Consider the following 14,287-nt stretch of genomic DNA (forward strand, 5'->3'; position numbering starts at 1 on the left):
GGTATTTATTTCTAGCTGTTGTGTAAAAAGATCGAGACACATGTATCTGCCAACAAGTGCATTTTGATATCGATGTACACTTATAGATTTTAACACCTATAGCTGCATTAATTTCATGAAATTGTGATGCACACATGGCTGTGCATATGGTCAACATGTAAGAAATGTGTAATTTCAAAACCTTGTACCGGTATATTGGTAAAAACTTTCCTGCTTTGTGATTAGCCGATCCAAATAAAACATTAATACAACTTGCATAATGTAGCAACAAAATATATACAAAAAGTTATTTTCCAAAAAAGTTGGAGTTACAAAGTTTTTGACAGAACAGCAACAAATATAATGATCATTTGTGATGCGATCAAACAAAATTAGTCGGATGTCGGGAATTTTGATTTTGAGATATATAGGCAACAAAAGTACCGGTACTCAACTTCCTTTGTATTTTATTGTTTTGAACAACGCTAAAATGACCATATCTCTGGAACCAGGAAGTCTAATTATGATGGGGTTTTCAGCAAAATAAAGCTCTGAGAATGGCTCATGTAATGAAATTAAAAACTAAATTATGATTTTGATCGACATCAGACTCATTTAGCTTGACCGCATCATATTTGTGACCATCCACCACAAAGTGTTAGTAAAGTCGGCCCTAGACCATTTTCTGTTTATTACAGATTTTGAAAGAATGCACTTTCAGCTTTAAAATGACACCTCAACAGCTTCATCAGACATCTGGAAGTGAAGTTATGGTTTATCAAAGGTCAAATTCCTAATATATTTACATGGAAATCCATATACTGTTTTTGATTGTATCTCAGAATGGAAAATGCCGACTTTACGACCAGTTTGTGGTGGACGGGCACATTTTGTACTTTTTAGTCCCCCATACCCGGGTAAAAAGTCCATGAAACAAACCTGTTCTGTTAGAAATCTCCAGTGCCAACACACCATGGCTGCTTGACTCATGCTCCTTGGATCCAGGAAAGAAAATATATACACCGATATAAATCGTGGCAGATACATGGTGAAATCGGCATGCTTGACCGGTATGCGTAGGTTGAACCATGACTGTAGGTAGTGCAACTGTGATCGTTTACAATGATGGAGGATATAGTCTAAGAAACGCTTGCGTTGAGTGTCGGTCCACAATGCAAACCAATGCCCAATCAAATCCCGCCTTTCTACAAAAATTTGATCGTTCTTTGATTTGTTCAGAACTGGCGTCCATTGGCTGTGAAGAGTTCGGACTTTGCGTGTTGCATAACCTTCGGTAGGTAATGGTGCTATGAGGGCAGTTTTCTTGACGGATTGTGTCATACGCTGGGTAGGAAAGGTGGGTTCCTATAAATAGCACAAACAAAAAAATATTCATAGGTCGGGAAAAAATGTCCAGTTTGTTAGCAATAATTATAAGTGCATACCACTGAGACATGTACAATGTATGTTTTATACCATACTTCAAGCAAACAAAATCTTGGTCATTTTTCTTTTTAACAGAAACAGCCCCAAAGCCCCACAGGGGTATTCAGTGCAAATGTGGTAATGGTGTTAACATGATAAGTAGCATTTTCAGTCTTTTGATATATCAATGACCCCTTTTTCTAGTCCAATTTTGGTATATGGACGGGTGCTTTTTTCAAAATTTTCTCAATATTTTTTTTATGAAAATGGTTACGGTTCGCTATCTCTAAGGTTCGCTATCTCTAAGGTTCGCTATCTCTAAGGTTCGTTATCACTAATTACGAAAAAGGTTCGCTATACCTAAGGTTCGATATCACTAATTTTGAAAAAGGTTCGGTATTCCTAAGGTTCGATATCACTAATTTTAAATAAGGTTCGCTATCTCTAATTTTAAATAAGGTCCGCTATCACTAATTTATTGAAGGTTCGCTATCTCTAAGGTTCGCTATCACTAATTTAAAATAAGGTCCGCTATCTCTAATTTTAACAATCCCGGTATCCCTATGGTTCGCTATCTCTAATTTTAAATAAGGTCCGCTATCTATAAGGTTCGCTATCTCTAAGGTTCGCTATCTCTAAGGTTCGCTATCACTAATTTCAAATAAGGTTCGCTATCTCTAATTTTAAATAAGGTTCGCTATCTCTAATTTTAAATAAGGTTCGCTATCTCTAATTTCAAATAAGGTTCGCTATAGCAGTCCTTATTTAAAATTAGAGATAGCGGACCTTATTTGAAATTAGAGATAGCGGACCTTATTTAAATTTAGAGATAGTGGACCTTATTTAAGATTAGTGATAACTTGAACCTTAGGTATAGCTGAACCTTAATCGAAATTAGTGATAACTGAACCTTAGAGATAGCTGAACCTTAATTAATTAGGGATAGCGAACCTGAAACAAAATTAGTGATAGCGAACCTTAGGTATAGCGGACCTTTATTGGAATTAGTGATAACGAACCTTAGAGATAGCGAACCTTCAATAAATTAGTGATAGCGGACCTTATTCAAAATTAGTGATAGCGAACCTTATTTTAAATTAGTGATAGCGAACCTTATTTATAATTAATGATATCGAAACTCAGAACTAGCGAACCTTATTCTAAATTAGTGATATCGAACCTTAGAAGTAGCGGACCTTTTTTTAGGTATAGCGAACCCTTTTCTCTATTAGAGATAGCGGATTCTGATCTCCATAGACTTTACACGTTAGTGATAGCGAACCTTAGAGATAGCGAACCTTAGAGATAGCGGACCTTAGAGATAGCGGGATGTCACCATGAAAATGGCCCAATTTTGCCTCAATCTAGCCAAAAATTTAAAATTTCACCAAAATGTTGAGGAAAATTTGAAAAAACTAAGACACATCATTGGTGGGCCAAAAATGTTGACTTTTGTTATATTGATGGGTCCACTTTCAAATTCTAACACCCTTACCAGAACCAAACTTGAGTAAACCCCCCGGCCCAAACCAATAAACAAACAAAAGCCAGAAGCCTTGAATCAAGGCTAATGATATGCTATAAGCCTGACTGTGTTGCAGGAGTATAAGAGCATGTATTTTTAGTATTAGATTTGACGCAGTATTGTTTTCATTTGAGAAATCAACAAAAGAAGCCAACAGTTAACTTTTTTCCCTGCATATTGTGATGTGTGTTTACATCGGAGGTCTTTTCATAGTCCCCTTTCCAAACTTCATTTGGCAAGGACAATAAGGGACCGTTCACAAACACTTGTTAGGGGGCCTGATGCAAAAAAATTCATCGCAAAGATTTTTCGGGGGCCCCTTTTGAGATCTCAAAAATGTCAGGCCCCCCATTTTGATATGAAAATTATGGGTCAACTCCATAGAAAAGCATAACTCAATTTTCCCAGGAATATTTGCGGTCATTTTTTTCAGGGCCCCCCTTAGGAAGGTCGAAAATTTTTAGCCCCTCCCCATCTTTTTGCATCAGGCCCCCACTAACAAGTGTTTGTGAACGGTCCCTAAACCTACCTTTAAAGAAGCAATCATCACATTCTGTGACCCACTTGGACTTGTCACTGATCTGCTAACGTCTTTTGTTCTGGTTGTCATGGTGATGGTTTTGATCAATTAATCACTGCAATGTTGTCCAAGCCATTATATTATTCACTGGTCATGCAACTTAATAAAAAACACGCGACCTGAGACATATACTGAGACATGGTACTGAAACAAGAAATTACAAAAAACCCTCAAACATAGTGTAAAGCTTTTTCCCGGGGTTACTCAGTACAAATGACCATACGGGGACGTGCCGCAAATATGGGTAGCATTTTCAGCCTCTTGGTATATCAATGACCCCTTTTTCAAAGCCTATTTTGGTATATGAATGGGTCCTTTTTCAAAATTTTCTCAATTTTTTTCGGAAAATAGCCCAATTTTCCTTAATCTAGCCAAAATTTTCAAAAAACTAAGACAATTTAAGGTTAAATTCGGCCGAAAATTTTGACTTTTGGTATATCAATGGGTCCAAATTTCTTGAAAAATTTGTATATTCATATGTTTTCAAATTCTCAGCGTCACGTCCCTACCAAAACCAAACTTGAGTACCACCCCGGGTTTGTCGGGGGGCTATATTGAGAGTTCAGAAAGCCTAAAACTCACTATGACCAGCTCTCACTAAGATATTCCAGATTTGTAAAGTAGCATTTGCACCGAAATGTTTTTAAATCGTACGATAATAATGTGATATCACATTATTATCGTACGATTCAACTGCATATTGTATTTGAGAATATAATAATTATGAAAAGAACAAGCATAGCGCATTCAGCTCAGACCACGGTGCTGTACTGCACAGTGAAACACTATGCAACTTTCTTTATCTGCATCAATAATAGAATATGGATTTAAATGGAATTGAATACATCTCTATCTGAGTTTGTACTTCATCACTGAGTGGTATAGCGATCAGTTGCTAGCCAATCAGATAGGACTCCTTTTCTTGTGTTCGGTGAAATACCAATCACCCGTCGCTCACCAACGGAGTATTGGGACGTGATTCATTGCAGGGAAAAAATTATTATTTACAGGTTGTCGACACTGTGGGCCGTCGGGCAAGTACATACACAAGTATATAACTACTGTAAAAACTCGATAGTTAGCATATGTGCTACTATAAGCACAGGGAAAATGCAGGATTTTTTAAAATGTAAAATACACGCCCCTGTTTTTGTTATGTGTGTTTTGCGCAAATTTGCAAATTTTTTTACCAAAATGTGTGATTTTTCACCCTAAAAGTTCGAATGATGCAATAATTTTTTTTTCAACTTTTTTCTTCGATATTTTCTTATTATTTTCTGTACTTTTTTTTAACATGGATTGTGTTGCAGATCATTATTCTTTGATTTTAGTGAAACCTTCAGGTTTTTGGAAAATGAGTAGCAGTACTTGAAAAATGATTATTTTGAGAAATCTTAAAATTCACAGTCAGACCTAAAATGCGCAATTATACCCAAAATATGCATATTTCGGTGTTTTTTGCACATCGCGCATTTTCCCTGTCCTTTATAGCTTACTATCTAGCACTTTTAAAACATGCAATTAACATGAAGTGCCCCATGCCCCAATAAGCGCCCACCCAGGGTATTTTCAATTTGCTAAAGGGTATCATTATTCATTAATGTTTATAAGTGACAGATAGACGATACAGTGAAATAGCTGGAGGACTGCACATCCTGTGTAAACTTGCAATACATTTTCAACATCAGAAAAGCTACTAGAACGTGTCAGGACCCTTTTGTAACAAACGTAAATTTGTCTCTATAACACCCCTCACGAAAAATTAGGTAAACCAGGTAAAAAATAAGCGCCCACCCAAAATGACTTTGTTATTAAGCGCCCTGGGCTCTTATTGGAATAAATACGGATACGGTATACGAACAAGTAAACCTGCAAATTTGTTTCTCAACCCCGTTAGTTCAGTTGGTAAAGCGCTGGACTTTGAATTTTGATAAAATCTCATGTTTTCAAAAGCTCTTGACAGTAAGCACATTATTGTGTTTTTTTTATGGTATACTGTGTCTCGTCTCAAGTTCAGAGGTATTTAGAGTGGCTCAGCAGCGTGCCATCAGTGTGTGAGAGGGCAAGATGGCAGAGCAGTTAAGGCGTTGCACTGTCGGCCGGGAGATACGATCGGCGAGGGTTCAAGCCTTGGGCTTGCCTTTTAACTTAAAAGGTAAAAATTCTCTTCCCTCCCAAAAAGTTCCTATATGGTCGGGAATCCTTAAATAAAGTCCAGTTTCATCACAGAATTTAATTGAAGAATTTCTTCTCGCCCCCATACACTGCTTGACACATGCAGATATAGGTAGTGTATGTGCGACGTCCGTGATTCGGAAGTCACGTAAAACCGCGACGTTGTTCGGGTGTTCAGGAGGGTTCAAAGCTATTCGAAAAGAGAAGGGGGGACCATCCCCGGTTCTCAGCGATATCTGCACTCAACACTCTAGGTTCAAGAGGACAAGATGGGCGCGATACAACGTAAGTTGTCTTCCCATAAATTCAGTAGATACACAAATTTTGCCTGCCTTGTCATACGGTGGTGGGATTAGACTAGTGCGCGCTGCCCGATTCAAAACCCTGAAACCTGATGCGAAATCCAAATGGCATCTTAAGTCTTGAGATGAGACACACTATAAAAACTTGAGATGAGACACACTAGGCCTACAATATTATACAAATATTTATCTTTATGAGTTTTCATGAGGTGTAATGTAATATGGATCCTGACAGGCTTTGCCAGGATTGGTTGCTGGCGTGATTGGTTGCTGACCTGCGCAGTGACAGCATTTTTGGTCTGGTTGACAGAACGTCATACGCAAACTATTCTTCTTAATCCAGTCTTCAATTATAGTACAAACTCATGTAGTTCCTAGTACATTTGCTATCATGGCTGTAGTGTGGTCATGCTGGTACTGTTTAGTGTTTATAGTACTTTTTGAAGTAAGTTTTAGTTTTAAGCTTACCTGCACTCACAGCTTTAGAAACAACATTTTCTGTGCAAACTCCTCACAACAATGCCAATGATTTTTCAAGTACAGTATAGAATAACCAAACAAATACGTGAATTATGCTTTACAATACGAGCTTTGTACCTTGGACTTGGTGTCTGATATCAGTGATATTGAAGTCAAAATATCAACCGTTGCCCAGGACGCTGACCAGAAATTGGCTGCAGTGTTTTAAACAAGAACTGTCTTTAAAAAAGACAACGTCATGATAGCATGATAGGCTGGATCCTTCAGTCAATCAACAACTACGCACGGTCATCGGGCGTCTTGTAGTTTAGTCATCGACCAGGACTATGATAAATAATTTATTATTTTAAATTAATACTTTATTATTTTATATTTTATTAACTGAGTAGTGAGTACCTACAAATATCTCATATTGAACTGATATTATCTAGGCCTACGGTATGTTCTCAATTGACAATATGTAGGGCCTATCCCAGCAAACACAAAACGTTTTCGACATCATTCGCAAACGGTTATAAAAGGTTGTCAGAAAACGTTTAAATGTCGGGTTATATAAAGGGTATATTAAGAGTATAAAACGTTTTCATAACCTTAAAAAACATTTTTGATAATCTACTGCTCAGCAAACAAAAATGTTTTACAGAAAACGTTTAAATGTCGGGTTATATAAAAGGGTATAAAAACGTTTTAATAACATTCCAAAAACATTCTTGAAAACTTAATACAAAACATTCTAAACAGAATGTTATTTTGGGGTTGAAAAAATATTTTGCGAAAAATGTTTGCCCAAAATATTTTCAATAACGTTTTTAAAACGTTTTCATGACCTTTATATAACCCGACATTTAAATGTTATTAAACGGTTTTGAAAAAAACATTTTAAAAACATTTCTGTGTTTGCTGGGTTCAAACATTTTCACATAATGTTATTTAAGTATTGACACAATATTTGGCAAAAATGTTTGCAAAAATAGTTTACAATAAAAATTTTTGAAAACATTTAAAAATATTGTTGTAGTGTGTTTTCATACAAAACGTTTTAAAACGTTATCATGACCTTTATATAACCCGACATTTTAATGTTATTAAAACGTTTTTACCTAAACCAAAAGCCAAAATGTAACTTATTTAAAACGTTTTTAAAACGTTTTTGTGTTTGCTGGGATGATAGCCTACTTTTATTTTTTCAATATCATCATTATTTTATATTAAAGTTACATTGTACTTTTATTTTGCTGGATTTTTGATTTTTTTGGCTTAGGAACAGTTTTCCAATATATAGGAAGATTTTCAACATTGGTGGCTGAAACTTTAAACATCTTGGGGGGGAGTCAGAAAATTTTGGGAACTTGAAAATAGGTCACAATTAATTAACACCCATTTTCCCTATATTTTATCACAACTTTTTTAACTTCACCTAGGATTAGTTGGGGCTGAAAGGTATGAGCAGTGCACCAAAATTATGAGCCCCCCAAGCTCCACAGGTCCCTAAGCCTATGTTATTTTAACCAATCACACTGAATTTTTGGGGCAACAACATTATGTTAAATTTGTAATATTTATTAAAAATTAATGTCTACCTGCTGTACTTCTTTTGAATTTTTTTTTATTAAAATCATGAAATCGGCTTAAAAGGGCATTTCGTGATCCACAGCCTCATCCCCCCCCCCTTTTCTGAAAAAAAAAGTTGAGATTTTTATACCACTGAACCTCTGGCTACATAATGTTTATGTCCCAAAAATTTCTTGCAGATTAATTAGTTTAGCGAAAATTTGCTGACCAATTTTGAATTTCGTTCCGGTATACCAGAACGAAATTACAACAGTGGCCTATGGAGCAGTATACCATAAGCCCATAATCACGAAATCATATATAGGCCTATTTCATGCATAACTCACAAACGCAAAATCGGGATCAACTGAAATGTTTGGAATAAGCTTTTTTCGAGGATATCTACTGAAAAATGTCATTAAAAAGAGGATGCTAGGATCACGCAATCCTTCTGTCAACGAAAAGCACCGTTCATCAATAATAACATCCTGGGGAAACATCAACGTTTTGTAAGGACGGGTTGCTGTATGGTCAGGATCGATTAAGCCTCTGCCGTGCTTTTGAGTTCGGAAAATCCAGGGGGGATCTTTCATTAGGGGCTCAGTGGGTGCAATAATTAGGTGTACGGTGGTGAATTCTCAAAATGGTCTGCCAAAACCCGCTTGCCCCTCCCCTCTTTGACCGTGCAAAAAAATCTTTGCCCCCCCCTATTAAAATACCAAGTAGCCTATAATAGGCCTACTGAAAAAATGAAAACTAAATTGCTCTTCATTTGGCCGAGAAAATTTATTTTAAGGGAGTGTTCATAAATAGGGCCTATTTTGGTAGGGGGCTGGGCACTTGGACATTTTTGGAGTCAAAACTTTTTTTGACCTCCTCCAGAAAACCTGAAACTTTTTTGACACCCCAAACTTTTTTGACCGCTCCCTTTCCAACAACAACTTCCTCCATTTGTGCAGTAACGAATTCAATCACAATTATAACATTTATAGGCACATTCATTTATTTATTTATATAGGCCTATAGGCTATTTTTTTTTTTTTTTAACCTCTTGGAAAGGGGGTAAAAATTGTTTCAGGTTTTCCCTGTGTTCTCTAGACTGGGTCAAATAAGTTTTTAGGTGGCGCAATTACACACACAGGCTGTCCCTCAAATGGGTCACAGGCTGCGTTGCACATGCGCACCGCGAAATTGTCGAAAAAAAATAAATTGTTCCAATTTCTCGGGCTGATTAAAATCCCAAGGCTGTGCTTCCACCCCGGGACTTCCACACTCAGATTTCTAGCCGTGACAGTAATAATTTCATCACAGACGGAGGTAAGCGTTTTGCACGGCAAATCCGTAAAATGGGGGTAACTTTGTGCCACTTTTCAGAGTTTTTAAACCACTGCTTCCAAACAAAGCCAATTAAATTATAATTCTAATTAACTCTTTTTTATGACATTAGGGTTCCCTTCTACACCTTGAAGTTGAAAAAGATTTTTTAATAATTTTGTAAGGGTGCCCTAGGGGTCAAAAAAAGCCTGACGAAAGTTACGCCACATTTGGGGCAACTTTGGTCAGAGTAAATATTACATTTACTAGGACGGGGTATGCTAGCCTAGGTGAATTCAAATTTGCCATCAAACTGCATCATTTTACATATCAAATTAAAGCCCTTGAGTAAAGAAAGCCAAAACTGAAAACATTTTTGTCATAGCACTTTCCGTAACAAAGTTACATCTTGTCAAAGATTGACTTTCATCAAAAAAGATTCCCCAAAACGGCATTTAGGGGTGTTTCTAGATCTTAGTTTCATGGCGATAGCAGCTTTTTTTAATGGAACTGCTATCAAAATCCTCTAAAATTCCATGTGCGACTTGATTATCACCATAAAAATCATATATTTGGGTCAAGTGAAGTATAGAAAACATATTTATGTAGGTTTCCTTCACCGACCTGTTCTCGAAAAAAATTCAAATGTCTGATGTAAATATGCATTGTGTTTGGGCCCCGGTATTGGCGAGTTTCGCTGACTAGCAAATGTGTTAACTAAGGTTTGCCTGGGATACCTATTACATTCCATGAAGAAAAAAAATCAAAAAAAATTAATCTTCGCTGTATATGGGCAAGTTGTTGTTTTTTGTGACATTTGAACCCTTGCAAAATTAATCAAGCACACATCCTTGCTCACAAATATCGATTTTTATTTCTTCTGAAAAAAATGTAAAAAAAATGCCCATTTTTGGTCAAAATTCTGATTGTCTCTACAAGTTGGCTCTACATGTAGATCTATCATTTTCTGTTTATTGCAGATTTTGAAAGAATTAACTTTCAGCTTCAAAATGACACCTCAACCAGCTTCATGAATCGGACATCTGGAAGTGAAAGTATATTAGTATAGTTCATCAAAGGTCAAATTCCTAGTATATATTCAAAATAGAAATCCAATTACTGTTTTTGATTGTATCTCAAAATCGAAAATGCCGACTTTACGACCAGTTTGTGGTGGATGGGCACATGATTAAAAATAATATTGCTGTACGAAAATATGACCATTTAAAAAAATATATTTGACTGACCAAAGTTACCCCATTTTACGGTAAGCTTTGTATCCCGAGTCTAAAGCTCGTAAATCTTTCCATGCTTTACTTTTAATTTCCAGGACCAATGGCTGCAATGTCATGAAATGATGAATGTAAAATATTCTCTCGGTCGGGGCCACGTCACATCCATTCATGCATTGGAGTGAAAACAACTTATCGCATATTTTTATTTGCAGAGAGTCGAACCTGGCACAATAGTGTGATAGCTTGTTGAGTCATTCCATGTCAAATCAACCAATGGGTTGGCAGGTCACCCCCTCAGATTTTGCTGAAAATCATTTCTAGCATACCTCTATGACAATAATGAACACATAGAAAAAATTAGCGCTCAACTCCAAGCGGTTTCGGAGAGACGGCTTGTCAAAATTTCACCCAGACCCCCCTTTTTTTCTCTCGCGAGTCGCATCGTTGAATTTGTCACGTTTTGGAACACTCATATATTGACTTTAGGAAAAAGATATTAAGCTGAAAGTGATGTTCCAGCCAAAGCCAGGCAGCCCACCTATAGACCCAGTCATCAAGATCGGCGACGATCAACTAAAGGTTGTGCAGAAGTTCTGCTATCTAGGTGGCTTCCTCTCACAGAATGCCTGCATTGATGACGAGATCACTTCACGAATTAGCAAAGCAAGTGCCAGCTTCGGCCGGTTGCAGCACAGACTCTGGTCTGATCATGGCATCCGACTCAGTACTAAGCTCGGTGTATATAGCTCGGGAGGCGTGGCGCAATGGTTAGGGTACTTGCCTTTAGTGCATGAGGTCCCGGTTCGATTCGGCGGTGGCGATTTGCTGGGATATTGACTTGGAAAAAAAAGTCTGAAATTAATTGGCAACTTCTGTAGATTAAATTCAGACTTCCACTCTCCCCATGGTTCATTTAGAATTGGGTAAATGAATCATGAAAGTACTCCGTCCTACGGAGGGGACGTTAAGCCGTCGGTCCCGTGTACAGAGAGCCATACCTGTAGTATGTATCTACGCAGCCAGTTTCGAAAAGAGTAGGGTGTTAACCCCTGACTGTTCCCAACCCGTCCCGGTGTTCAAATGGACCCCAATGGAAATAAGCTTCAATAGAGGCTTTCTTGGGTTATCCAGGGTTGTCAAAACCGAACAAATCAAATCAAATAAAAAAAAATAGAACAGTTGTGCTATCCACCCTCCTTTATGGAAGTGTCTCTTGGACCTGGTATCGCCGGCATGTGAGAAAACTTGACCAATTCCATCTAAGGTGCCTACGTAAAATCTGTGGTATCTCATGGAAGGACAAAGTACCAAACACCTCAGTACTTGAGGGCTGTGAATCGGAAGGTATCGAGGCAATCCTCATCAAAGGTCAACTCCAGTGGGCTGGACATCTTGTTCGCATGGATGATAGCAGAATACCAAAGGCCCTGTTTTATGGCGAGCTAGTCAATGGTCAGCGTTCACGAGGAGGTCAACACAAGAGATTCAAGGATGTCCTTAAGGTGGCTGTGTACTCTCAGACATGCATGTAGTAAAAGTGCAATAACTTTGTAATTATTCGCGAAAAACATATAAAAGTATACATTTTTATGAAGGAAAGACATCTATAAATCTTAATATAAATACAGATTTGGGGGTAAAAACAACAATTTTGAAGAAAATCACAAAAAAGTGAGTTTTTTTTTATATAATTTTACTGCGTCATAACAAAACTACACTCTTTCCAAAATATTTTGTTTTTAGCTCAATCTTGAGGCTCCATTCCAAAAACGTTTTTTTTATTTTTTTGATATTGGCCTTATTTTTTGAGATATTGACCATATAAGGCATCAAAATGAACTTTTAAAATTCAAAAACGCCTATTTGCACAAAATGATGCCCAAAATCGAAATAGACCAAAATATAAAAAAATGAGAAAACCGTTTCTTGAGTCGATCATGCTTTTTACGATGATCATATTTGCTTACCTATAGATGCTGTATTTATTGAGTTATCGTGTACCTAAATCGTCATTTTACCGAGAAAATGAACATTGAAATAATGGCCGTTGAAGTTTAAAGTGGTCACATTTTGCACTTTCATCGAATCTCACAGGAGAATGGGACAGTTTTCGTTTTTGTAACTTATATTACGTGAACATCGGGTAAATCCACAGCCCCTTGAGAAGTTCAATTTAAAACACGAGTGGAATAGTGAAATAAAATCCTTAAAATATTGCAGTTGGAATCTGGATTTTCATTCCTTGTATTTATAAAAAACATAACAAGGTACAAACATATCATAAAAACTCAATTTTGAGAAAGAAACAATGCCTCATTTCAAATATATAGTTTTAGTTTTGGTTTTGGTTTTGGTCACGTGGTTTCCTATTGTCCTGCCTAACCACTTGAATCATAAGATATCGAACTCATTGTTTCTACCTTTTGTTTAAAACCGAACATTTGTGTCAGTCAGTTTCGGTTTTGGTTTCAGTTTCTTATAAGTGGTGTGGATCGTAAAATTATTTGATTTGAAGTTACCTACTCTAAGTATACAAAAGAAATGTTTAAATTTCAGCAGTGCAATATTCACGAGCAGAGAAGTCGAACAAAGCAGTCTACATTTGAAAGCATTGATTTAGTTTGAAAGCATTGACTTGAGACTACTGAATTAGCCTAAGCTGATTTCACTGTGAAAATATATAGACCATCGAAATATTTCCACAGACATTACAATAGCCACTTGACAGATTATGACTTCATTGATATAAACACTATTATGCACAACTCTATTTATGTGCATGTCGCATGATGACGGAAGATCAATATCATAGAAAGCTGGTTTAAACTAACTTTTATTCAATTTATTTATTGGAGAATAGAGAGAGAGAGATAGAAGAGATCGCCAGGAAATAGGGTGTGTGTGAGGGGTAAGGGTAAGGGAGAAAGAGAAACAGAGGTGAGAGAGCATTGGAAGTGGGAAGGGAAGGAGGGGGAGAGGGGGGCTCAAGAGTGGAGTGGAATAATAGGGAAAAGTCGATGCTCGAGTGTGGGGAGGGGAGGAGGAGGTTATATATAGGTGGCGGAGGGAACATAGGTAAGAGGTATGGGTTGTGCTTTCCGGGGAATAATCTAATTCATAATCAAATCATATACATCATCATGCATCGTTTATATTTCAGACAAATAAACAAAACACCCCCCCCCCCCACCCCTCAATATATGCACATGATTTCTAGATGTAGGCCTAGGTCTCGTATCCATCCTCGGGTGTAATTTTATGGTGTCATGGAAGTGTGCCACCTACTGCAAAAGTCGCCCGCGTTGATAGATATCGATAATGAAAATGTTAGCACAATAGGCTATTATATACGTATGGTTATAGGCCATTATACTTTTGATTATATATACCCTCTTGTGTCCTCCCAGCACAATAGTGTTATGATTGCATACCAGTTCATCTCCACATTTTAATCCCTTGATTTTTGGTTTCTGAACAATAGAGAAACCAAAACTATATATTTGAAATGAGGGAATGGCTAGAGTACACAGCCGCGTTAAATCCAGTCTGAAAGCTTGTGACATACCTACTACATCTTGGGAGAGTCAGGCTCTCACCCGTCCAGAGTGGCGATCCGCTTGTCGTGCTGGTGTTAGCAAATTCGAGCCCTGCTCAGCCCGCCATGCTACACAAAGCCAAATTCCACCAAGCAATACTGATTATGTCTGCCCTGACTGTCAAC

At 37.3% G+C, this 14,287-nt stretch overlaps 1 protein-coding gene across 1 annotated transcript in view; it reads right to left on the minus strand.

Moving 5' to 3' along the window:
• The window catches only part of LOC140140515 (epithelial cell-transforming sequence 2 oncogene-like), a 38,124-nt gene extending 31,462 nt beyond the window's left edge, over positions 1 to 6,662 (minus strand). The window contains exons 1-3 of the mRNA XM_072162274.1: positions 6,584 to 6,662; positions 3,459 to 3,653; positions 919 to 1,344 (exon numbers count right to left, since the gene is read on the minus strand). Of these exons, the coding sequence (XP_072018375.1) occupies positions 919 to 1,344; positions 3,459 to 3,539 (507 nt within the window). The 5' untranslated portion in view covers positions 3,540 to 3,653; positions 6,584 to 6,662. The remainder of the gene's footprint in view (positions 1 to 918; positions 1,345 to 3,458; positions 3,654 to 6,583) is intronic.
• Positions 6,663 to 14,287: the final 7,625 nt, after the last annotated feature.

Source organism: Amphiura filiformis, chromosome 19 (genome assembly GCF_039555335.1).
Source record: "Amphiura filiformis chromosome 19, Afil_fr2py, whole genome shotgun sequence".
NCBI lineage: Eukaryota > Metazoa > Echinodermata > Ophiuroidea > Amphilepidida > Amphiuridae > Amphiura > Amphiura filiformis.